The 25,913-nt window shown below is 52.7% G+C and overlaps 1 protein-coding gene across 9 annotated transcripts in view; it reads right to left on the bottom strand.

The window, feature by feature from the left end:
- Positions 1–5,613: 5,613 nt before the first annotated feature.
- Positions 5,614–25,913, bottom strand: part of umad1 (UBAP1-MVB12-associated (UMA) domain containing 1) — a 117,502-nt gene continuing 97,202 nt past the window's right edge. For 7 of the 9 annotated variants that reach the window (XM_072509080.1, XM_072509081.1, XM_072509082.1 and 4 more), the window contains one exon: positions 5,614–7,028. In XM_072509080.1, the coding sequence (XP_072365181.1) occupies positions 6,774–7,028 (255 nt within the window). In that variant the 3' untranslated portion in view covers positions 5,614–6,773. The remainder of the gene's footprint in view (positions 7,029–25,913) is intronic. The other 2 variants (XM_072509083.1, XM_072509086.1) reach the window with 1 other exon arrangement.

Here is a 25,913-nt window from a genome sequence, read left to right as displayed (position 1 = left end):
ATTTGTGGGCTTTTAGGCAGTACTTTATGGCCACTGGGCAACTAAAACAGCACCACTCTGTGACATGTGTGAATATGGCTAACAATATCTCGTCTTGTCAACCAAACAAATTAAATAATCCATATTGCTAAAAGAGAGAGTTGAATTTTGACGGTGACAGACAGTGTAGTAGGTGGAGAGGGATTTTTGTCAGGAAACCCAGACGGTAGCGTTGGTTTGCCAGGTTCCTGCCTCGAAGTTTGCCAGATTGATGAGTTTGGCTTCTGTGGTAATCACCACTGATGATATAGGTACTTTACGGTAAGGCCCCTGTACTACAGGTACGGGGGTAGATCCTTGCCTGCTGGCTCCGCCCAGTAGGCGGAGTATAAATATGTGTGCTTCCAGTACAGCAGCTATTTCATCAGCTGCTGCAGGAGGCCACACATCGCAGTGTAATAAAGCCTCGATTACATCCTACTCTCGTCTGTGTGTAATTGATCGTGCATCAATTTATTACACTGAGTTTTTCAGAAGATGGACCTCCGCATCAAGCCGGATCGCCTGCAGCTGCATCCGCAAGCAGACAACACCAAAAAGGACTTTGAACATTGGCTAGCCTGTTTTGAAGCGTACACCGGGTCTGTGCCAGACGAAATTCCAGAAGCTCCAGATCCTTTACACGCGGCTGAGCTCCAACGTCTTTCCACTTGTCCAGGACACACTGACCTAAGCAGAGGCCATGGCGCTACTGAAGGAAAACTACGCTCAGCGGACTAACACACTCTACGCCAGGCACCTCCTCTCCACGCGGCATCAACTTCCCGGTGAGTCGGTGGAAGATTTCTGGCGCACCCTGCTCCCCCTAGTTAGAGACTGTGACTGTCAGGCCGTTTCGGCCACGGAACACTCGAATTTGCTAATGAGAAATGCATTTGTTACGGGCATAGGGTCTGACTACATCCGCCAGCGCCTCGACCTCACGGCGACCAAAAAACTAGCGCTTTCACTTACGGTCGCATCACGCAACATTCAGGCCTATGCCCCTGACCGCGCAGCCCACCCTCCGTGCCTTGTGGACTCCGCAGACGGCGGCCCCATCAGCGACCGCCCTCAGCCAACCCCACGCCTGTGCCGCGCGGCAGCCAACCAACGCCGGGAGCCCAAATGCTACTTCTGTGGGCAGTAAAAACACCCCCGACAGCACTGCCCGGCGCGGAGCGCCCTCTGCAAGGCCTGTGGCAGCCTGTGGCAAGAAGGGACATTTCGGTGCAGTGTGCCAGGCCCGCTCAATTGCCGCTATTGTCCCGGCACCCCCCACGTGCAGCCAGTGGGCGCCGCCATCTTCCCCTCCTAGGACCATGTGTGGCCAGTGGACACCGCCATCTTGCTCGACTCGCAACACGTGCGGCCCGTGGGCACCGCCATCTTGTTCCTCCCAGGACCAACGGGCGCCACCATCTTGCTGTCTCCACGACATGTGCGGCCCGTGGGCGGCGCCATCTTACCCGACTCAGGACCCATGCCCGTCGGGCACCTCACCGGGCGCTCATTGCCTGCAACCCCCTACGATGAGCCGCGTCTCACCTCGGTCACGATTGACCAGTCTCGACCACACAACCTCCCGACTGCTTCAACAAAAGTGAAGGTCAATGGGCACGAGATCTCCTGCCTGCTGGACTCCGGGAACACTGAGAGCTTCATTCACCCCGATACGGTAAGGCGCTGCTCCCTCACGGTACACCCCGCTAACCAGAGAATCTCCCTGGCTCCGGGTCCCACTCCGTGGCGATCCGGGGGTATTGCATCGCCACTCTCACTGTCCAGGGCGTGGAGTTCAGCGGCTTCCGCCTCTACGTCCTCCCCAACGTCTGCGCTGCCTCGCTACTCGGCCTGGACTTCCAGAGCCTAACCCTGAAATTCGCTGGGCCCCTACCACCCCTTACTGTGTGCGGCCTCGCAACCCTTAAGGTCGGCCCACCTTTCCTTTTTGCAAACCTAACCCCGGATTGAAAACCCGTCACCATCAGGAGCAGACGGTACAGCGCCCAGGACAGGACCTTTATCAGGTCTGAAGTCCAGCGGTTGGTTCGGGAAGGCATCATCGAGGCCAGCAACAGCCCCTGGTGAGCCCAAGTGGTAGTGGTCAAAACTGGGGAGAAAAACAAGAGGGTCGTTGACTACAGTCAGACCATCAATCGGTACACGCAGCTCGATGCGTACCTCCTCCCACGCATATCTGATATGGTCAATCAGATTGCACAGTACCGGGTCTTCTCGACAGTCGACCTGAAATCTGCCTACCACCAGCTCCCCATCTGCAAGGCGGACCACCCATACACTGCGTTCGAGGCAGACGGCCGCCTTTGCCATTTTCTTAGGGTTCCCTTTGGCGTCACCAACGGAGTCTCGGTCTTCCAATGGGCGATGGACCGAATGGTTGACCGGTACGGGCTGCGGGCCACTTTCCCGTACCTGGACAATGTCACCATCTGCAACCACGATCAGCAGGACCATGACGCCAACCTTGCCACATTTCTCCATACCGCCACTCTCCTCAACCTCACGTATAACAAGGAAGTGCGTGTTCAGTATGAACCGCTTAGCCATCCTTGGCTATGTGGTCCAGAACGGAGTTCTGGGGCCTGACCCTGATCGCATGCGCCCCCTCATGGAACTCCCCCCTCCCCCACTGCCCCAAGGCCCTCAAACGTTGCCTGGGGCTCTTTTCGTATTACGCCCAGTGGGTCCCAAACTATGCGGACAAGGCCTGCCCACTCATTCAATCCACTGTTTTTCCTCTGACGGCCAAGGCTCACCAGGCCTTTAAACGTATCAAGGCCGACATCGCCAAGGCCACAATGCATGCGGTCGACGAGACGCTCCCCTTCCAAGTCGAGTACGATGCATCAGACTTCGCTCTGGCCGCCACCCTCAACCGGGCAGGCAGGCCCGTGACATTCTTTTCCCGCACCCTCCATGCCTCCGAAATTCGGCACTCCACCGTCGAAAAAGAGGCCCAAGCCATCGTTGAAGCTGTGCGGCATTGGAGGCATTACCTGGCCGGCATGAGATTCACTCTCCTCACTGACCAATGGTCGGTTGCCTTCATGTTTAATAACACACAGCAGGGAAAGATCAAAAACGATAAAATCTTGAGGGAGGATCGAGCTCTCCACCTACAATTACGAGATTTTGTATCACCCCGGTAAGCTCAACGAGCCCCCCGCCGCCCTATTCCAAGGTACATGTGCCAGCGCACAAGTGGACCGACTCCTGACCCTGCACGACAACCTCTGTCACCCAGGGGTCACACGTATTTACCATTTCATCAAGGCCCACAACCTGCCCTACTCCATCGAGGAAGTCAGGTCGATCACCAGAGACAGCCAGGTCTGTGCGGAGTGTAAACCGCACTTCTACCAGCCAGACTGTGCGCGCCTGGTGAAGGCCTCCCGCCCCTTTGAACGCCTCAGTGTGGACTTCAAAGGTCCCCTCCCCTCCACCGACCGCAACACGTACTTTTTCAGTGTGGTCGATGAATATTCCCGATTCCCCTCTGCCGTCCCACGCCCCGACATGACGTCTGCCACAGTCATCAAAGCCCTCAACACCATCTTCGCTCTGTTCGGCTTCCCCGCCTAAGTCCACAGCGACCGAGGATCCTCATTCATGAGCGATGAGCTGCGCCAGTACCTGCTCAACAGGGGCATTGCCTCGAGCAGGATGACCAGCTACAACCCCAGGGGAAACGGGCAGGTGGAGAGGGAGAATGGGACGGTCTGGAGGGCCATCCAGCTGGCCCTAGTCCAGAAATCTCCCAGCCTCTCGCTGGCAGGAGGTCCTCCCTGACGCACTTCACTCCATTTGGTCGCTCCTGTGCACCGCGACTAATGAAACCCCCCATGAACGTCTCATTGCCTTCCCTAGGAAGTCCACCTCCGGGGTTTCACTCCCGACATGGCCGGCCGCTCCATGACCCGTTCTCCTCCGTAGACACGTTCGACTCCACAAGGCGGACCCGTAGGTTAAGAGGGTACAGCTACTTCACGCTAACCCGCAGTACGCCTACGTAGCGTATCCCGACAGCCACCAAGACAGTCTCCCTCAGGGACCTGGCACCAGCTGGCTCCACACACACACCCCCCTCCAACCCGACACCACCCCCCCCTTCCCCCACCCCCCCCCGCGCACCCCACTTCAGGCCCCGCTCCGGGACAATCCGTCCTCCCCTTGCTCACACCCGGGGCTGAAGAGGATTTCGACACGCTCCCGGAGTCATTGAAAACCAAGCCGCCACCGGAGTCGCCACCAGCACTGTGGCGCTCTCAACGATAGATCAAGGCAACGGACCGCCTGAATTTGTAATATTATCTGTACTTCTAAAACACAACTTTCTGTATATAGTTCTCCACCACCCCCGCCAGACTCATTTTTTAACAGGGGGCGAATGTGGTAGTCACCACTGACGTATATATAGGTGCTTTACGGTAAGGCCCCTGTACTACAGGTACGGGGGTAGATCCCTGCCTGCTGGCTCCGCCCAGTAGGCGGAGTATAAATATGTGTGCTCCCAGTACCACAGCCATTTCGTCAGCTGCTGTGGAGGCCACACATCTCAGTGTAATAAAGCCTCGATTACATCCTACTCTCGTCTTTGTGTAATTGACCGTGCATCAGCTTCCAGTTGAGAGTGGGGGGGGGGGGGGGGGGGGGGGCGGCAGTATTTTGGAGCACGCATATTCCCAGGTACGTTTGCCTGCTCCTGATAGTGGGAACAAGGAATCAGGCTCCAGACCCAAGGGTTGATGGTGGCGGGGGTTCCATGGTTATGTGGAGCGGGGGATTAGTTGAGGTCAGAGGGAGCAAGAAACAGCGTCTCACTAAAGCTGTTACTTGTCAGGTTTCGGAGCGAGAGACAGCGTCTCGCTAAAGCTGTTAGTTGTCAGGTTTCCCATGGCTTTAGAAACCCGGCTGGCCACAGTTAAACCGTCAAAGCAGGTTAAATCAGAAGCTGCCAGCCCCATTAAATTATTTAGTTGGACAAGCCACCTCCTGGGAAGGAAGATGGTAGACTGACAGCCCCGTGTTAAGCTCAAAAGTGGATGGGTTGGAGACAGGTTGAAGCTGCATTGGAGATTTTTTCATCAAGTTTTTAACATCTCATCTGACCCCAACCCATCTGTTCTTGGGAGATTTAGCCCTCAGATTCTAAAGCAGGAAGCAGTAGAGCATTTAATTCAAATGCAAAATAGTCTATAGAAAGCAAAAGAAACACAGGAAACAAAGGTGGGATTGAGAAAGAGAGAGAGAGAGGGATAAAAGAGACAAAGAAAAAGGAAAACGTTTTAAAAATTTAATCTTTCCAAATCTCAAATAATAATTAAGATCTGAAGGATTGGTCCTCTAAAACTTGCAATGGTTTATTTTCAATGCCAGAGATGTTACTTACACTTGAATGGCCAAGACCGAATGTTTTCTAGCATGTAAACAGCAGTAGGAATCTATTGGTTAAGTACAACTGATAGTCTCACTTATTCTTCCCACAAAATCCTAGCCAATTTAGGGCAAGCACAACCGTGATAATATCACATCACAGAGTATTTACAATTAAATATATGAAAAATGTGGAAATAATTCTCACTTTTTAATTCATACAATAATTCGACAATAATGAAACAAATAGCTGCAACTTTCCAAATGCAAACAGTTGTTTCTTATATCAGAGAGAAATGCCACTATAAAACAGTAAACACAACCATGTAAAAAAGGTAAAACACATAGTAAGTAGGATACTTTATTATAACACCAAAGTCTGAATTGAGACATTTCGATCCATTGCCATGTCTTACGGTTATAATGTACATTCTATTGTATTGACAGTATTTGTATTCTTTTAACACTCAAAACAAAAATTAATAAATATAATCAGGAAACAAAGTCAATACTGTTGTAAAGGTGTATATAGGTAGGTACTACACTCTGTATACTTCCACATGACAGGATTAGGTTATTTGGGTATATTGTAAGCAGCCAGATTCTATGAACCATCAATACAAAAGGCTCAATATTCAAATGAATAGTTGCCAAAAATTTGATCATTTTCATGCCAGAATGTTGTATATAGTAATGTGTGACAGGGATATAGATAGTTATGACTATTTAGTCACTTCCTATCTCACAATACAATCACAAAATTTTCTGGAATGCAAAGCTCATTATAGAATTGTAAAGGAAGAGTGGTTGAGACCAGGGTATCAATCTGAAATCCTACATATTATATTTTGAAAAGTTTTAATGTCACGTCCCTTTGTTACAAGCAAGAATCATGTCTCTAGTTAGAAACCAGCGTTTCTGGCAAATAGAGCATGCATACTATGGCAGGGACAGCATTGCCAGTGCTCAATTCTGACATGGCAGGTGTGAAGCCAGCATAGCTGCCAGGATAGCTTCCAACTTACATTTCTAAATAAATACATGGAAAGTATTTATTTAAACTAAGAAAATAAATTTGCTTCCCCTATTTCTCCCTCCAAGCTTCTAAACTATAAAAGTCTCTGGAATCCTTGGCTAGCTGATCGCTATAAGAAGCATGACTCACTCAATTGAGGAGAGAGATTTTTAGGGCTGTTATTCAAACAATCTTCCAGCTGACAGTTGAACCACAAGTGGTACAGTACCAGCAATACAACTTTAATAGAAAGTTTATTAACGTAAGTTAATCAAAAATAAATCAATTGATATATTCTGCTGCAATATTCAGAACAGCTGGTAATTGTATGCAAATAGTAGTATTATTCTAAGGAACCAGAAAGTACAGAGTTTTCAAGAGTAAAATCATACCAAACATTTGCTACATTTTCATTCATATTCTTCGGTAGATGCAAGGTGGCTGGGAGGTCAAGAAAATTAGCCTGTAATGCCAGAATATGAGGGGCTAAAGTGAATGGTACATCACTGAGGAGCTCTGTAGTAACAGGAAAGCTTTCTTTTGTTTGCTTCATCTGCTGAGCAGTCCATGTTTTATCTGTTTGCACTGTTGTTTCTCCCTAAGAGAAAGAAAAATAATTACATATTTGTGATAAAGCCCACAATTTCATTTTATTCATTTTTTGAGGATGTGGGCATGGTTGGCTGGACCAGCATTTATTGCCCATCCCTAATTGCCCACAAGATCCGCTGCAGTCCATGTGGTGTCCTACACCCACAATGCTGCTAGCGAGTACCAGGATGTTGACCCAGTGTCAGTGAAGGAATGGCAATGGGAACCTGCAGGTTGTGGAATTCCCAGCTATCCGGTGCCAAAGTCCTTCTTGGAAGTTGTGGATTTGAAGGTGCTGCTGAAGGAACCTTGATGAATTACTGCAATGCATCTTGTAGATGATATGCATTGCTGCCACTTTGTATCAGCCGTGGAGGGGGTGAATGCTTAAGGTGGTGATTGGGGTGCGAATCAAGCAGATTGCTTTGTCCTGGGTGGTGTCCATTGTTGGAGCTACACTCATCCAGGAAATTTGTTCTTAAACATTCATATATAAAGACCAAATATGAATGACAAATAGACAGGCAAACCTAAGGTATGGCCAAAATTAATCCACAGTTCACCAAATCACTTTTATAGCTATACATGTACTATGAACTAAATTTTATGAGATAGCTCTCCTTTGGAGAGCCTTGCTCAATAAAAGGCAGATTGGACAAAGTTCTTCAAAGAAAGAAGTATTCAATTTGTGACCCTTCCAATATTCTGGTTAATAATTTAATGAATGGAAAATCAGGAGAGCTGCAAATCAGCCATGCTGACCTTTACACCCAATTGTCCAATCGACCTTGCTTTCGAATGCGGCTACATGTAATGGGCATAAACTCAAACATTTACCCTATATTTTCTGACTGCAACAATTTTCAGAAATGGAAAAAAATATATAAGTGAGGTATGCAAAGATTCCTGCCCATTTGGCTTTAGGGCTACTATACAGGAATCATAAGAGAATAATATTGAAGTTAATTTATGGAGGTTTTCTAAAAGTTTAAGAAGCGTGTGTATGTCTTTATTAAAAACTGAGCACATTGGTAATGGCTATGATATTAATCATTACATGTTTGCTCTTGATCAATACCATCACCCTTGGAGATGCTGGAAATATGAAATGAAAGCTACAAGTAAGATGGGTAGCATCAATGCAATGAAAATTAGATGTGGGCAAAGGCTCGGGAGAGGGAAAAAGGAAGTTCAATACATTAGCTATCTGTGTATTCCATTATCTAAAAAAAAGAAATCAAAGCCCAGAGACATGCAAATGTGCTTGAAATCATACATGCTTGTACAATACTAGGAAACTTCATATATTGGAAGATAATCATCTAGACTTAACCTCGTTGAACCATGGGAAAGCTGATACGTTCTTCTCCCCATGATTAAATAATTACCTTTCCTGGTAAGGAGAGCGCAGTGCTTAATAGGATGTAGATGGCAGATTGCTAACGGTGACCAGGCGTTTTTCTTTTTCTTTGTCTCACCTTATAGATTGTGCTGGCAGCCATCTTGGTTGGTCCTTGGTTCAGGAACTTGGAAGAGGGAGGGGATAATCCCTCATGGTGGAAATGGCTGACTTGAGAGGGAGGCGGGGATGAGAGATCCCCGATCAGACTAGTCACATAGAATGTCAAGAGGTTTGGGGGGCCCGGTGAAGTGTTCGATGATTTTCCCTCATCTGAAGAATTTTAGGGCCGATGTGGTGCTTCTGCAGGAGGCCCACCTGTTGGTGAGCGATCAGACTAGGCTCCGAAAGGGCTGGGTGAGCCAGGTGTTCCACTTGGGCTTTGATAGCAGGGACCGGGGAGGAGGCAATCTTAATTAACAAAAGGGTCCATTTTCTTGTGGGAAGGATCGTGGCAGATCAGGGAGGGAGCCATGTTATAGTCACTGGGACAGTGGAAGGCAAGTTAGTGGTGTTGGTGAACGTGTATGTCCCAGACTGGGATGATGTAACAGTCATGGCAGTAGTGGCACAGTGGTTAGCACTGCTGCCTTACAGTGCTAGGGACAAGGGTTCAATTCCGACCTTGGGTGATTGTGGAGTTTGCATATTCTCCCCGTGTCTGCGTGGGTTTCCTCCTGGTGCCCCGGTTTCCTCACACAGAGCCCTCCCCATTAGTGGCCACATTTGGATTGTCAGACTCGCCGGAGCTGCAGATGGGTGTGGGGGCCGATGTCTTGGCCTTGGCGATTGCCTGGAGGCAAGTACTGCTGGGCTGGAGGTCTGCATTTCCACCCAGTGCCTTAATATGGCTGGGCGATCTGATGGAGTTCCTATAACTCAAGAAAGTCAAGTACACCCTGAGGGGAGCAATTGAGGGTTTTAACCGAAGGTAGCAGCCGTTGAATGTCTATTTTGAGGAATTGGTCACAGTTATCTGCAATGGGGGGGGGGGGGTTGGGCTGTGTGAGGGATTAATTTATGTTTTGGGGCTTTTATGTGTTATTCTTTCCTGTTTGTATTATATAAAGTGAAAAATTTGAAGAATATATTTTTTAAAACATCTTTGACCCATGGCTAACAAGGAATTAAAGAAGGTATTAGATCAAAGAAAGAGGTTTATAATGTTTCTAAAAAGGTTAGTAAGCCTGAGGATTGGGAAGAGTTTTAGAATTCAGTAAAGACGTATCAAGAAATTGTTTAAGGGGATAGATGAACACGTGAGAATAGACAAGAAAGAGGCACAAACTATAAACATTTCTCTCGGCATCTAAATTGGAAGAGATTAGTGCAGGTAAATGTGGGAGGCAGAAACACGTAAAATTAAATTGAGAATAAGGAAATGATGAAGACATTAAGCATACATTGGGATAGTAAACTATTTTTACGTACAGCTTTATATATATTTGTATAGTTTCCAAACATTGCAAAGATTTTAACTAATTACCTCTGTCACATACCATTCTAAAAAGTACACAGAATTACCAGCATTACAGGTACACTGACAATATCTAATCCACTTAAGTGATTTGCTTCAATACATTTTCTTGGTAGCTCAATTATAGCTTGGTAGCACCCCCCCCCCACACACACACACACATAAACGCACCCTCCTCCCACAAACACACACCCTCCCCCCATACCCCCCCTTCCCCCACACCCTCCCCCCCACCCCCCACACCCTCCGTCCCTCCCCCCCACACCCCCCCCCCCCACACACACACACTCACACACACACACCCACACACACACACCCCCACACACACACACCCCCCCCCACACACACACCACCCCCACACACACACCACCCCACCCCCACCCCACACACCCTACGCCCCCACCCCACCCACCCCCCCCCCACACACCCCACCCCCCCCACCACCACCCCACCCCCCCCCCCACACCACACCCCTCCCCCCACACACACACCCTCCCCCCCCACCACCCCCCCCCACACACCCTCCCCCCACACACACACCCTCCCCCCACACACACCCTCCCCCCACACACACACCCTCCCCCCCCACACCACCTCCCCCCACACACACACCTCCCCCCCCCACACACACCCTCCCCCCCCCACACACACCCTCCCCCCCACACACACCCTCCCCCCCACACACACACCCTCCCCACACACACCCCCCACACACACACACACCCCCCCACACACACACCCTCCCCCCCACACACCCACACCCCCCCACACACACACACCCCCTCCCACACACACACACACCCTCCCACACACAACCCACACCCCACCACACACACCCTCTACCACACACACACCTCTACCACACACACCCCCTCCCCCCACACACACCCCCCCCACACACACCCACACCCTCCCCACACACACCCTCTCCCCCACACCCCTCCCCCCCCCCCCACACACCCCCACCATCCCCCCACACCCACTCCCCCACCCCTCCCCCCCCACACACACACACCCCCACCTCCACATACACACACAAACCCTCCACCCACACACCCCCCACCCCCCCCCCACACACACCCTCCCCCCACACACACACCCCTCCCCCCACACACACACCCCTCCCCCCACACACACACCCCTCCCCCCCCACACACACACCCTCCCCCCACACACACACCCTCCCCCCCACACACACACCCTCCCCCCCCCCCACACACCCTCCCCCCCCACACACACCCTCCCCCCCCACACACACCCTCCCCCCCCCACACACACCCTCCCCCCCCACACACACCCTCCCCCCCCCACACACACCCTCCCCCCCCACACACACCCTCCCCCCCCAACACACCCCTCCCCCCCCCACACACACCCTCCCCCCCCACACACACCCTCCCCCCCCACACACACCCTCCCCCCCACACACACCCTCCCCCCCCACACACACCCTCCCCCCCCACACACACCCTCCCCCCCCCACACACACCCTCCCCCCCCCACACACACCCTCCCCCCCACACACACCCTCCCCCCCACACACACCCTCCCCCCCACACACACCCTCCCCCCCACACACACCCTCCCCCCCACACACACCCTACCCCCACACACACCCTCCCCCCCACACACACACCCTCCCCCCCACCACACACCCTCCCCCCCACACACACACCCTCCCCCCCACACACACACCCTCCCCCCCACACACACACCCTCCCCCCCACACACACACCCTCCCCCCACACACACACCCTCCCCCCCCACACACACACCCTCCCCCCCACACACACACCCTCCCCCCCACACACACACCCTCCCTCCCCACACACACACACCCTCCCTCCCCACACACACACACCCTCCCTCCCCACACACACACCCTCCCCCCACACACACACACACCCTCCCCCACACACACACCCTCCCCCCCACACACACCCTCCCCCCACACACACCCTCCCCCCCACACACACCCTCCCCCACACACACACCCTCCCCCACACACACACACCCTCCCCCACACACACACACCCTCCCCCCACACACACCCTCCCACACACACACACACACCCTCCCACACACACACACACACCCTCCCACACACACACACACCCTCCCACACACACACACCCCCTCCCACACACACACACACCCTCCCACACACACACCCTCTCCCACACACACACCCTCTACCACACACACCCTCCCCCACACACACCCACACCTTCCCACACACACCCTCTCCCCCACACCCTCCCCCCCACACACACCCACACCTTCCCACACACACCCTCTCCCCCACACCCTCCCCCCCACACAAACACACACCCACAGCCTCACACATACACACACATACCCTTCCACACACACTCACCCCCCTCCCCCCACACACACACACCTCCCCCCACACACACACCCTCCCCCCACACACACACCCTCCCCCCCACACACACCCTCCCCCCCACACACACACCCTCCCCCCCACACACACACCCTCCCCCCACACACACACCCTCCCCCCCCACACACACACCCTCCCCCCACACACACACCCTCCCCCCCCACACACACCCTCCCCCCCACACACACCCTCCCCCCCACACACACCCTCCCCCCTACACACACCCTATCCCCCACACACACACCCACAGCCTCACACATACACACACATACCGTCCCACACACTCCCCCCCCTCCCCCCACACACGCACCCTCTCCCCCACACACGCACCCTCCCCCCCCCACACACACACCCTCCCCCCCACACACACACCCTCTCCCCCACACACACACCCTCTCCCCCACACACACACCCTCTCCCCCACACACACACACCCTCTCCCCCACACACACACACCCTCCCCTACACACACACACACCCTCCCCTACACACACACACCCTCCCCTACACACACACACCCTCCCCCAAACACACACCCTCTCCCAAACACACCCTCCCACACACACCCTCCCCCCCCCCCCTCCCCCCCCACACACACACCCACAGCCTCACACATACACACACATACCCTCCCACACACACTCCCCCCCCCCTCCCCCCACACACACACTCCCCCCACACACACCCTCCCCCCCACACTCACGCCCTCCACCCCACACTCACGCCCTCCACCCCACACTCACGCCCTCCACCCCACTCACACGCCCTCCACCCCACACTCACACGCCCTCCACCTCACACACACACGCCCTCCCCCCCCCACACACACACACGCCCTCCCCCCCACACACACACGCCCCCCCCCACACACACACGCCCTCCCCCCCACACACACACGCCCTCCCCCCCACACACACACGCCCTCCCCCCCACACACACACGCCCTCCCCCCCACACACACACGCCCTCCCCCCACACACACACTCCCTCCCCCCCACACACACACGCCCTCCCCCTCCACACACACACGCCCTCCCCCCTCCACACACACACACCCTCCCCCACACACACACACCCTCCCCCACACACACACACACCCCGATTTACTTGCAAGTCCACCCAATGCGCCGCATGGTCCGTAACTACAATTGCCGAATACTCCGAACCGACCACCCCCCTATCCAACAGAAAATAGTCGATTCGGGAGTACACCCTGTGCACATTGGAGAAAAACGAGAATTCAGAGAATCAAAGAATATACAGTGCAGAAGGAGGCCATTCGGCCCATCGAGTCTGCAGCTGCCCTCAAAAGGAGCACTCTACCTAAGCCCACAGCTCCACCCTACCCCACCTAACCTTTATTTTGGACACCAAGGACAATTTAGCATAGTCAATCCACCTAACCTGCACATCTTTGGACTGTGGGAGGAAACTGGTACACCCGGAGGAAACCCACGCAGACACGGGGAGAACGTGCAGATTCCACACAGACACGTGACCCAAGCCGGGAATCGAACCTGGGACCCTGGAGCTGTGAAGCAACTGTGCTAACCATTGTGCTACCCTGCTGCCCAATTCCTTCTCCCTCGGCCTATCAAACCATCACGGGTCCACCGCCCATTGTAGCCAAGTGGATGGCCACTTACAACCAGGAACAGAGAAACCCGCAAAGCATGGCGGGTAAAATGGACAGAGCAAGATTCAGGCAGGCTCAGAGCCTGAAATGTATATTTGCAAGTGAGGAATCCAGACGGTATCGAAACTCTGACCAATTAGCATTATTTCCCCTCGAGAACAAATATGGCCAAGGCCACCGCAAAGATCCTGTAGCACCATCGATCACACACGAGGCGAGACGTAAAGAACTTCAATCGAGGCTTTATTGAGCAGACTTGTTCAGACTCGTTCCCCAGCAGCTCACTCACAGAATGCAGCTGCGGGGATTACCCAGGTTCTTATATCCCTCCTATCTGGGTGGAGCCCAGTAGGTGGAGGATCCAATCGGGATCCAGCATCTGTCCTCCAATAGCTGCTCGGCATTCCTGGTGTACCGTGTTACCCCTAATACATACCACCACATTCTCTCCTTGTTAAAAAAGAACCCGGCGGGGTGGTGGGTGGTATGGTGGTAGGGGTTTACAGGGTCGGTAGCTTAACCATTAAACTATATACAATCATGCCGCTTTTACTGGGCCACCAAATTATTCACATTTTACCCGATTTGCAGCGGTAACTATTTACAACAATGCCGCTTTGCTGGGCCACTGAATTATATACATCTTAAGTCGATTCGATGAGTTGAGATGGTGCTCTGGTCGCCCTTTCCGATCGTCTCAGTCCGGGTGGTGGTGGTGCTGGCTCGGGTCCGTTCGACTCTGGGAGCATCGCGCTGTCCCCTTCTGTTTCCTTACTCCTGGACGGGCCTGGGAGGAGGACCGATCCCCCCGGGAAGGGGGTGGCGGTGGGTGCACCGGTGGGAGTGAGGGCGAGGTGATTTGTGTTGGGGGGGGGGGGTGGGAGCTCCGGCGGGCGCCAGGTCCCGCAGAGAGACCGTGTCCTGTCAGCCGTCTGGGTACGCCACGTAGGCGTACTGCGGGTTTGCGTGGAGTAGATGTACCTTTTCCACCAGCGGGTCTGCTTTGTGCGCCCGCACATGTTTCCGGAGCAGGATGGGTCCCGGGGCCGCCAGCCAGGTCGGCAGCGACGTTCCGGAGGAGGACTTCCTGGGGAAGACAAGGAGGCGCTCGTGAAGCGTTTGGTTAGTGGTGGTACACAGCAGGGACCGGATAGAATGAAGTGCATCCGGGAGGACTTCCTGCCAGCGGGAAGTTGGGAGACTCCTAGACCGTAGGGCCAGTAGGACGGTCTTCCAGACCTTTCCGTTCTCCCTCTCTACCTGCCCATTCCCCCGGGGGTTGTAGCTGGTCGTCCTGCTCGAGGCTATGCCCTTGCTGAGCAGGAATTGATGCAGCTCGTCACTCATGAAGGAGGACCCCCTGTCGCTATGGATGTAGGCGGGGAAACCGAACAGGGTAAAAATGGTGCCGAGGGCTTTAATGATCGTGGCTGCGGTCATGTCGGGGCAGGGGATGGCGAAGGGGAAGCGGGAGTATTCGTCAACGACGTTAAGAAAGTACGTGTTGCGATCGGTGGAGGGGAGGGGGCCTTTGAAATCCAAACTGAGGTGTTCAAAGGGATGGGAAGCCTTTATCAGGTGCGCTCTACCTGGCCTGAAAAAATGCGGTTTGCATTCTGCGCAGATTTGGCAGTTCCTGGCGACTGTTCGGACGTCCTCGACGGAGTAAGGGAGGTTGCGAGCCTTTATGAAGTGGTAGAAACCAGTGACCCCCGGGTGGCAGAGGTCCTCGTGGAGGGCTTGGAGACGGTCCACTTGTGCGTTGGCACAAGTGCCGCGAGATAGGGCATCGGACGGCTCGTTCAGCTTTCCGCGACGGTACAAGATCTCGTAGTTGTAGGTGGAGAGTTCGATCCTCCACCGCAAGATCTTGTCGTTCTTTATCTTGCCCCGCTGCGCATTATCGAACATGAAGGCTACCGACCGTTGGTCAGTGAGGAGAGTGAATCTCCTGCCGGCCAGGTAATGCATCCAATGTCGCACAGCTTCTACTATGGCTTGGGCCTCCTTTTCTACTGAGGAGTGGCGAATTTCTGAAGCGTGTAGGGTCCGGGAGAAAAAGACCACGGGTCGGCCTGCTTGGTTGAGCGTGGCCGCCAGAGCGACGTCGGACGCGTCGCTCTCGACTTGGAAGGGGAGGGACTCGCCGATGGCGCGCATCGTGGCCTTTGCGATATCCGCTTGATGCGGCTGAAGGCCTGGCGGGCCTCTGCCGACAGGGGAAAAGTAGTGGACTGGATTAGTGGGCGGGCCTTGTCTGCGTACTGGGGGACCCACTGGGCGTAATAAGAAAAGAAGCCCAGGCAGCGTTTCAGGGCTTTGGTACAGTGGGGGAGAGGGAACTCCATGAGGGGGCGCATGCGTTCGGGGTCGGGGCCTATCACTCCATTACGCACTACGTAGCCCAGGATGGCTAGACGGTCGGTGCTAAACACGCATTTTTCCTCGTTGTAGGCGAGGTTGAGGGCGTTAGCAGTCTGGAGGAATTTGCGGAGGTTGGCGTCGTGGTCCTGCTGGTCGTGGCTGCAGATGGTGACGTTGTCGAGGTACGGGAACGTGGCCCGTAAACCATGCTGGTCGACCATTCGGTCCATCTCTCGTTGGAAGACCGAGACTCCGTTCGTGACGCCAAATGGAACCCTTAAGAAGTGGTATAGCCGCCCGTCTGCTTCGAAGGCAGTGTACTTGCGGTCACCCGGGCAAATGGGGAGCTGGTGGTAGGCGGACTTAAGGTCCACGGTGGAGAAGACCTTGTACTGTGCAATCCGATTGACCATGTCGGATATGCGGGGAAGAGGGTACGCATCTAGCTGCGTGTACCTGTTGATGGTCTGACTGTAGTCTACGACCATCCTTTGCTTCTCCCCCGTCTTCACTACTACCACCTGGGCTCTCCAGGGACTATTGCTGGCCTGGATTATGCCTTCCTTCAGCAGCCGCTGTACTTCGGACCTGATAAACGTCCGGTCCTGGGTGCTGTACCGTCTGCTCCTAGTGGCGACGGGTTTGCAATCCGGGGTGAGGTTCGCAAACAGGGAGGGCGGTTCGACCTTGAGTGTCGCAAGGCCGCAGATAGTCAGTGGGGGTATAGGGCCGCCAAATTTGAATGTTAAGCTCTGGAGGTTGCATTGGAAGTCCAACCCCAGGAGGGTGGGAGCGCAGAGGTGGGGAAGGACGTACAGCAGGTAATTTTTGAACTCTCTCCCCTGCACCGTTAGGTTTGCGATGCAGAACCCTTTGATTTCAACGGAGTGGGACCCCGCCGCCAGGAAGATTTTTTGGGTGCTTGGCCGAATTACAAGGGAACAGCGTCTTACCGTCTCCGGGTGAATAAAACTCTCCGTGCTCCCCGAGTCGATCAAACACGGCGTTTCGTGGCCGTTCACCAGCACCTTTGTCATTGTCGTCTGGAGCGTCCGGGGCCGCGACTGGTCGAGGGTCACCGATGCCAAACGTGGTTGATGTATCAGACCGTTGTCTTCAGGCAGTGTGGAGCCGGCCACACCGGGGTCCTTGCCTGTCAGCCAAGATGGCGGCGTCCATGGATCGCACGCGGTTGGGGGTGGACAAGATGGCCGCTCCCATGAGTCGCACGCGGTTGGGGGTGGACAAGATGGCCGCTCCCATGAGTCGCACGCGGCCGGGGGTGGACAAAATGGCCGCTCCCATGGATCGCACGCGGCCTGTGGGTAGGAAGATGGCGGCGCCCGTCCCCCCCTCGTGGTGTCCGGGGTCCAAAATGGCGGCGCCTGTTGGCCGCCCGTGGGTCGCTGGGAGAGTTGAGCCCGTGGTCCCATTTGTTCCCCGATAGCGGCGACCCCACGGGACTGGCACACCGCTGTGTAATGCCCCTTTTTGCAGGTGGCCTAGCGGGCCGGGCAGCGCTGGCGGGGGTGTTTTGACTGCCCGCAAAAGTAGCAGCGGGGGCCCCCCGGGTGGTCTGGGATTCTGGCTGCGCACGCTTGCGGAGGGGTTGGGGTTGCCGGGGGGTCGGTCGCATCGGGGGTCCACGGAGCCCAAGTGGCTGCAGCGCAGTCGGGTGCATAGGCGCGGGCTTGCGGAGGGGTTGGGGTTGCCGGGGGGTCGGTCGCGGCGGGGGTCCACGGAGCCCAAGGGGCTGCAGCGCGGTCGGGGGCATAGGCGCGGGCGTTTTGGGAGGCCACGTCGAGGGAGGCTGCGAGGGCCCGTACCTCTGTGAGTCCAAGAGAGTCTTTCTCTAAAAGTCTCTGCCGAATTTGCGACGATGCCAAACCTCCTACGTAAGCGTCTCTGATCAGGAGGTCCGTATGTTCGTTCGCCGTAACCGCTGGGCAGTTGCAGTTTCGTCCCAGTATCGTTAGAGCGTTGAAGAAATCGTCTAGCGATTCCCCGGGGATTTGTTGTCTCGTCGCGAGCTGGTAGCGTGCGTAGACCTGGTTGAAGGGCTTAATGTAGATCTCCTTCAGCAAGTTGATCGCCTCTGGGAATTCTTCCGCGCCCTCGATGAGTGAGTAGATTTCGGGACTCACCCTGGAATGCAGGACCTGCATCTTCTGGTCTTCTGTTGGTCTGCCGGGGGCTGTTCGGAGGTATCCCTCAAAACACACCAGCCAGTGTTTAAACGCGGATGTTGCGTTTGCTGCGTGGGGGCTGATTCGCAGGCACTCCGGGGTGATACGGAGCTCCATATTCCTTTTTTAAGTCTGCTCAATAAATTGTAGCACCATCGATCACACACGAGGCGAGACGTAAGGAACTTCAATCGAGGCTTTATTGAGCAGACTTGTTCAGACTCGTTCCCCAGCAGCTCACTCACAGAATGCAGCTGCGGGGATTACCCAGGTTCTTATATCCCTCCTATCTGGGTGGAGGATCCAATCGGGATCCAGCATCTGTCCTCCAAGCTGCTCGGCATTCCTGGTGTACCGTATTACCCCTAATACATACCACCACAGATCCTAACCGAGCAAATTTTCACCAGATGGGGACTCCCCCACAGTACTGAGTCGGACCAAGGTTCGCACTTCACAGGCAGGGTCATGAAAAATGTCACGACAATTTTTGGGATAAAGCAAAAGTTCCACATTGCCTATCATCCGCAGTCCAGCGGCATTGTGAAACGCATGAATCGTACACTAAAAGCCACACTTTGAAAAATGGTGCAGCAACACAACACAACATGGGACACAGTGCTCCCATTCGCACTGATGTTTATTAGAAACACGGTGTCGAGTTTGACAGGTTACACCCCCATACCCTCATGACCGGACGACCCATGAAGGGTACAGAGTATTTATTTGGACTTGATTTGGCCAGCCCCGCAGTCACTGCCCTGACCCATGAGAAAGCAGTCCAGCACATGTTAGAAAATATTAAAGCAGCACAGCTCGCTGCAGCTGTTCGACTAGGTGCTAAACGCAAGCAGAGTATGGCCTGCTTTGATAAGACAGTACACCTGACGGAGTATACAATCGGGCAGCAAGTCATGATCTCCTTATACAACCCCAGCTCATTCACCCCCCCCCCCACCCTAAATTTGCAGGACCCTATTCAATTTCGGACAAAGTAAGCCCCATAGTTTATAAAATCACATATCCGAATGGAAAGTCAGGATGGTTCCATGTAAATCAGCTTACGGTTTATGGAACGCAGTGCAGCTACTCGCACCACCTCTCATTGGCAATTGCAGACAACGGAGACCCGCCCACTGACAACCCAATCCCGCCCTCCCCCAGCAGCAGCAGCACGTCCACAGACACAACCTTGACCCCGCCCCCAGGATCAAATTTCACCCTAACGCTTGATTCAGCTGCTAGCGACACCAACAGCACAACTGACGCCCCTGAGAGACCCGAACAATGGACACACAGACCCAGCCTCAGTCACTACAGCCCCAGAGACACCGACCATGATATGTTCAACCCCTTCGAGACGATTTATTTGCCCTCACCGGAACCTGACCCACCACCCGACGATAGCGACTCCACCCTTGCCCCGACCACCCTCCGAAACATGAAACATTGGCACCGCGATAATTCCTGTTGTCTGACACAGAATGACGAAATGGCCCCACATCGGCACACGCCACATTCGCACTCAAACTCCAGGCACGAGTTTGGCATCCGGGAGATGGTGATGACTCCGAATCTGACTCCCACCATGGTAACCCCTTTGAGACCCTTTTTCGAATGGAACCTTGACGTGTCCAGATGATGAGAGACAGGAACCGATTGAGATTTACGGTGTCCTACACTCTGATGGAACCTGCCCACTTTTCTTCTTTAGTTTGTTTTTAAATGTTGTACGCTCTCTCTTGTACGATTTTGTGTCAGCCTCACAAATAATTTCTTGATACAGTAATGACTACTCTTTTGACGCCACATGGCAGTTAAGGAAACACGTTTGTTGGAGCCCATATACCCTCAAATTCTTACTGCTCTTGGAAGATCACTCAGGCAGTGGAGTAACGGCAGTGGTCCCCACCCTGCCTGAGGACCCCCTATACATTTGGTCAGCCAAGCTAGAGTAGTGGAGTAACGGCACTGGTCACCGCCCTACCCGGGGATTCCACCCATTCTTGCCCTGACGCGGATCATACGCACCCCATTCAGAGAATTGTTTTCAAAACTCTTTTGCTGTTCTTTTCACATCTGTGGTTTAAAGAATGCACTTTTGCCACAACTTTTGCCCCTTTCCGGCGACCCTTCGGTTGCTATCCCCCCACCTGCTATTTACATGTTCGAATCACTTGGTTGAAAAACGAGTTTGCCGAGGATGGAGAAATTGTCCGCCCACTCAGCCCATCAGACACAGGCTGTGAGAGTGCTCGCACTGTGACAGAATTTTTTTTTCCAGATGTCTCGTCTCCAAAATGTTTGATTTTTTTTTAAAATGAGGGAGTCACATATGGTGACGATTCTAAATGGGAAATTGACGTTAAGGAGAAACAGACAGACAAACGAGATATTAAGCAACAAGGTAATAACAGATATTATGCTTGTACCCCCAGGAAGATACGGAGATATCTGAAGACAGACAGACAAGATGAAGACGAACCTGATGAGCTGCATCATGATCGTTGTTCAAACAATACAGTTGCGCGCGTTACCCACCTCTATCTCCCTCACCACACAGGCCCCGAACACGACTACCCAACACAACACCCCCACCACACCACACATTGGCTGTAGACACAGCCACTGATACCACCACATGGTGTGAGAATCTCATTAAATGGTACTCCCTTTATACACAGTAGAAGCCTTACTGGTGATAGCTATATTGTGCAGTGTCTTCCAGACAATCAGATTTCGGAAATGGAGAAGGAGAGCCTCCCGCCCTCCGGTATACACACTTAGAGCCCCTTTCCTCGGACTCCAGCAAACCCCACACTCTTTCTGAACCCTTCCTCCCTAACAAATTCTGCGGTTGTTCTTTCTTTAATAAAGTTACTTCTTTGTACATAGACATTTGATAAGTAGGAATGTGATGCTGCTATTGGTTATATTTTTTATATTGTAAGATAAGTTCTTTGATTGTTAAATAGCAGCATGAGTGTAGTCTAGTTAGAGGTTCCCCTTTTTGTGTAAGGAGACTGAAATATAGGTTTGAATATTAAATGCCCCCGTAGGAATTTTTTGAATGTGTGTTGCGTTAGGGAAATTTAGGTAAATATTTTGACCCATAGGACAGAGTAGGGTAGAACCTGTCCTTGATTGAGGGTACCCGGCATGTCAGAGAACAGGAGAAGATCCAGTAGTGTGATCCTTCACGCTTCACGTTGAGGATCAAGAGGACGGAGTGTAGCCATCTGGGATGGCCACTTACAACCAGGAACAGAGAAACTCGCAAAGCATGGCGGGTAAAATGGACAGAGCAAGATTCAGGCAGGCTCAGAGCCTGAAATGTATATTTGCAAGTGAGGAATCCAGACGGTATCGAAATTCCGTCCAATTAGCATTTTGATGGACTGATTAGCATTTGATGGCCCATCTCCACCAAGACTACTTGGCGTTTACTTTAGTGATGGAAAGGGATAGGTATATACCGCAGGGCAAGAGTTATATCTGGGGGAAAGGCAATTATGATGCGATGAGGCAAGACTTAGGATACATCGGATGGAGAGGAAAACTGCAGGGGATGGGCACAATGGAAATGTGGAGCTTGTTCAAGGAACAGCTACTGCGTGTCCTTGATAAGTATGTACCTGTCAGGCAGGGAGGAAGTGGTCGAGTGAGGGAACCGTGGTTTACTAAAGCAGTCGAAACACTTGTCAAGAGGAAGAAGGAGACTTATGTAAAGATGAGACATGAAGGTTCAGTTAGGGCGCTCGAGAGTTACAAGTTAGCTAGGAAGGACCTAAAGAGAGAGCTAAGAGGAGCCAGGAGGGGACCTGAGAAGCCTTTGGCAGGTAGGATCAAGGATAACCCTAAAGCTTTCTATAGATATGTCAGGAATAAAAGAATGACTACGGTAAGAGTAGGGCCAGTCAAGGACAGTAGTGGGAAGTTGTGCTTGGAGTCCGAGGAGATAGGAGAGGTGCTAAATGAATATTTTTTGTCAGTATTCACACAGGAAAAAGACAATGCTGTCGAGGAGAATACGGAGATTCAGGCTACTAGACTAGAAGGGCTTGAGGTTCATAAGGAGGAGGTGTTAGCAATTCTGGAAAGTGTGAAAATAGATAAGTCACCTGCGCCGGATGGGATTTATCCTAGGATTCTCTGGGAAGCTAGGGAGGAGATTGCTGAGCCTTTGGCCTTGATCTTTAAGTCATCTTTGTCTACAGGAATAGTGCCAGAAGACTGGAGGATAGCAAATGTTGTCCCCTTGTTCAAGAAGGGGAGTAGAGATAACCCCGGTAACTATAGACCAGTGAGCCATACTTCTGTTGTGGGAAAAATCCTGGAAAGGTTTATAAGAGATAGGATGTATAATCATCTGGAAAGGAATAATTTGATTAGAAATAGTCAACACGGTTTTGTGAAGGGTAGGTCGTGCCTCACAAACCTTATAGAGTTCTTTGAGAAGGTGACCAAACAGGTGGATGAGGGTAAAGCAGTTAATGTGGTGTATATGGATTTCAGTAAAGCGTTTGATAAGGTTCCCCATGGTAGGCTACTGCAGAAAATACGGAGGCATGGGATTCAGGGTGATTTAGCAGTTTGGATCAGAGATTGGCTAGCTGGAGGAAGACAAAGGATGGTGGTTGATGGGAAATGTTCAGACTGGAGTCCAGTTACTAGTGGTGTACCACAAGGGCCTGTTTTGGGGCCACTGCTGTTTGTCATTTTTATAAATGACCTGGAGGAGGGCGTAGAAGGCTGGATGAGTAAATCTGCAGATGACACTAAAGTCGGTGGAGTTGTGGACAGTGCGGAAGGATGTTACAAGTTACAGAGGGACATAGATGCAGAAAAGTATGAGGTGATTCATTTTGGAAGGAATAACAGGAAGACTGAGTACTGGGCTGATGGTAAGATTCTTGGCAGTGCGGATGAGCAGAGAGATCTCGGTGTCCATGTACATAGATCCCTGAAAGTTGCCACCCAGGTTGAGAGGGTTGTTAAGAAGGCGTACGGGGTGTTCGCTTTTATTGGTAGAGGGATTGAGTTTAGGAGCCATGAGGTCATGTTGCAGCTATACAACACTCTGGTGTGGCCGCATTTGGAGTATTGCGTGCAAGTCTGGTCGCCGCATTATAGGAAGGATGTGGAAGCATTGGAAAGGGTGCAGAGGAGATTTACCAGAATGTTGCCTGGTATGGAGGGAAGATCTTATGAGGAAAGGCTGAGGGACTTGAGGCTGTTTTTGTTAGAGAGAAGAAGGTTAAGTGGTGACTTAATTGAGGCATACAAGATGATCAGAGGATTGGATAGGGTGGACAGAGAGAGCCTCTTTCCTCGGATGGTAACGTCTAACACGAGGGGACATATCTTTAAATTGAGGGGAGATAGATATGACAGATGTCAGAGGTAGGTTCTTTACTCAAGAGAGTAGTAAGGGCGTGGAATGCCCTGCCTGCAACAGTAGTGGACTCGCCAACACTAAGGACATTCAAATGGTCATTGGATAGACATATGGACAATAAGGGAATAGTATAGATGGGCTTTAGAGTGGTTTCACAGGTCGGTGCAACATCGAGGGCCGAAGGGCCTGTACTGCGCTGTAATGTTCTATGTTCTAAGACAAAGGACTGGTACATGAGCGACCGGTACAGTCCCAGACATTTCGGCGCCACTCCCTGTTCTAGGGAAGCGCAAACAACAGGGTCAGTGACCGCTTGGGACACGCCCAGCCATCCAGACACCCGCCCATTTATTGGTTAGAAATCGAACATAGTGATCGGGGATCACCCAATTAGTGGGGTCCAAACTGAAGGACCGCCCAAAAGAGCGCAAAAACCCCCAAGCATAAGAGAGTCCGCCATATGCTCGTTCTCTTTTGGACCTGGCGCCCCGGCTACGACCATCTTCAATCGCAGCACCACCAGAAGCAAGTCCAAGTTCAACGTCTGCTACCAGCCGGATGAGCCTAGCTGAGCAGCAGTTACTCCTACAGACTCGATAGATTCAGAATCGAACAGCGGCCACTGTTCCTCTGACCCAAGACGGGTGCCTGAAGTTAAGTACAGGTTGTCTTAGTCGATAGGTGTAGTTAACTAGTACTGTTTATGATGCATGACTAATTGTGAACAAATAAAGTACCCTTGACCTTGAACTAACTAACTGGTGTTTGGCTCTTTGATTGATAGCCGGTTGAACCTTGTGGTGGTAACATTTGATACCTGGCGACTCTGAGCATTAGAATATAGATATCAAAAGAAAGCAGGGCAATCTCACTGATTGCCGTTGTTACAGCAGAAGGAAAAGGCAACACCATGTGCTGCATAAACCCCCGCAGTTCCCTCGAACCGCTGATGCACTCCCTGACATCAGATTTGACTTATCTAATTATCAACCGGTGCGGGTACAGGTCCGGAATCTTCCCCAACACCTGCCTCATAAACTCTACAGCATCCCAGTTCGGGGCATAAACATTTACCAATACCACCGGCATCCCCTCCAATTTTCAACTGACCATAACGAACCTCCCCCCGGAGTCTGCCACTATGTTCCCCACTTCAAAAGCTACCTGTTTATTTATCAAGACCCTTTTGTCTTCAAATCCAATCCAGAATGAAATACCTACCGTACTCAACCTTGCCTAAGCCTAGCTTGATCTTCAGATGCGTTTCTTGTAGAAATGCCAAGTCCGCCTTTAGGCTCCTCAGATGCGCAAGCACGTGAGCCCACTTGACCGGCCCATTCAACCCTCTCACATTCCATGTGATCAGCCTGGAATAAAGTTCACGGGTACAGCATCCCAAATTTCACCCCCGTGTTAAAGAGGGCAGCCATCACCTTGTTTAACCCCGCTCTGCTCTTGGCCAGCTCCGCACCCAGGTCCTGGTACACTCGAAGCTCACTGCCCTCCCAGGTCCATCGCCTCGTCTGCCTGGCCCTCCTCAGGATTCGCACCTTGTCCAAAAGTCAATGCAGCTGCACCACCATCGCCCTCGGCAGCTCGTTACCCTGCGGCTTCCTCATCAGTGCCCTGTATGCCTGGTCCACCTTCAGGGGTTGTTCAAAGCCTCCCTCTCCCAGCAACGTCTCGAACATCCTGGCCACGTACGAGCACGGATCCGCTTCCTCGCTGCCTTCTGGCAGCCCCACGATCCTCAGGTTCTGTCTCTGGGACCGGTTTCTCCAAATCCACCACTTTCTCGTATAGCCGCCTCAGAATATCCCGCATCACCCCCATCTCGTACGTCATCAAAGTAAGCTGCTCCTTGTGCTCCATCACCATCTCCTCCACCTTCTGGAACACCTGGCTCTGAGACTCCAACCTCAGCTCCACACGGTTGATTCCCCCTTAATATGATCCACCATCCTCTCCAGGTTTCCTTTCTCCCGGAGGGACAGGACGTAGAGGTGGCAGTGGCAATGGACGTAGAGA

This window comes from Scyliorhinus torazame, chromosome 6 (genome assembly GCF_047496885.1).
Source record: "Scyliorhinus torazame isolate Kashiwa2021f chromosome 6, sScyTor2.1, whole genome shotgun sequence".
NCBI classification, from domain to species: domain Eukaryota; kingdom Metazoa; phylum Chordata; class Chondrichthyes; order Carcharhiniformes; family Scyliorhinidae; genus Scyliorhinus; species Scyliorhinus torazame.
The sequence above is the reverse complement of the archived record's forward strand: the minus strand, read 5'-3'. Positions and strand labels throughout refer to the sequence as shown.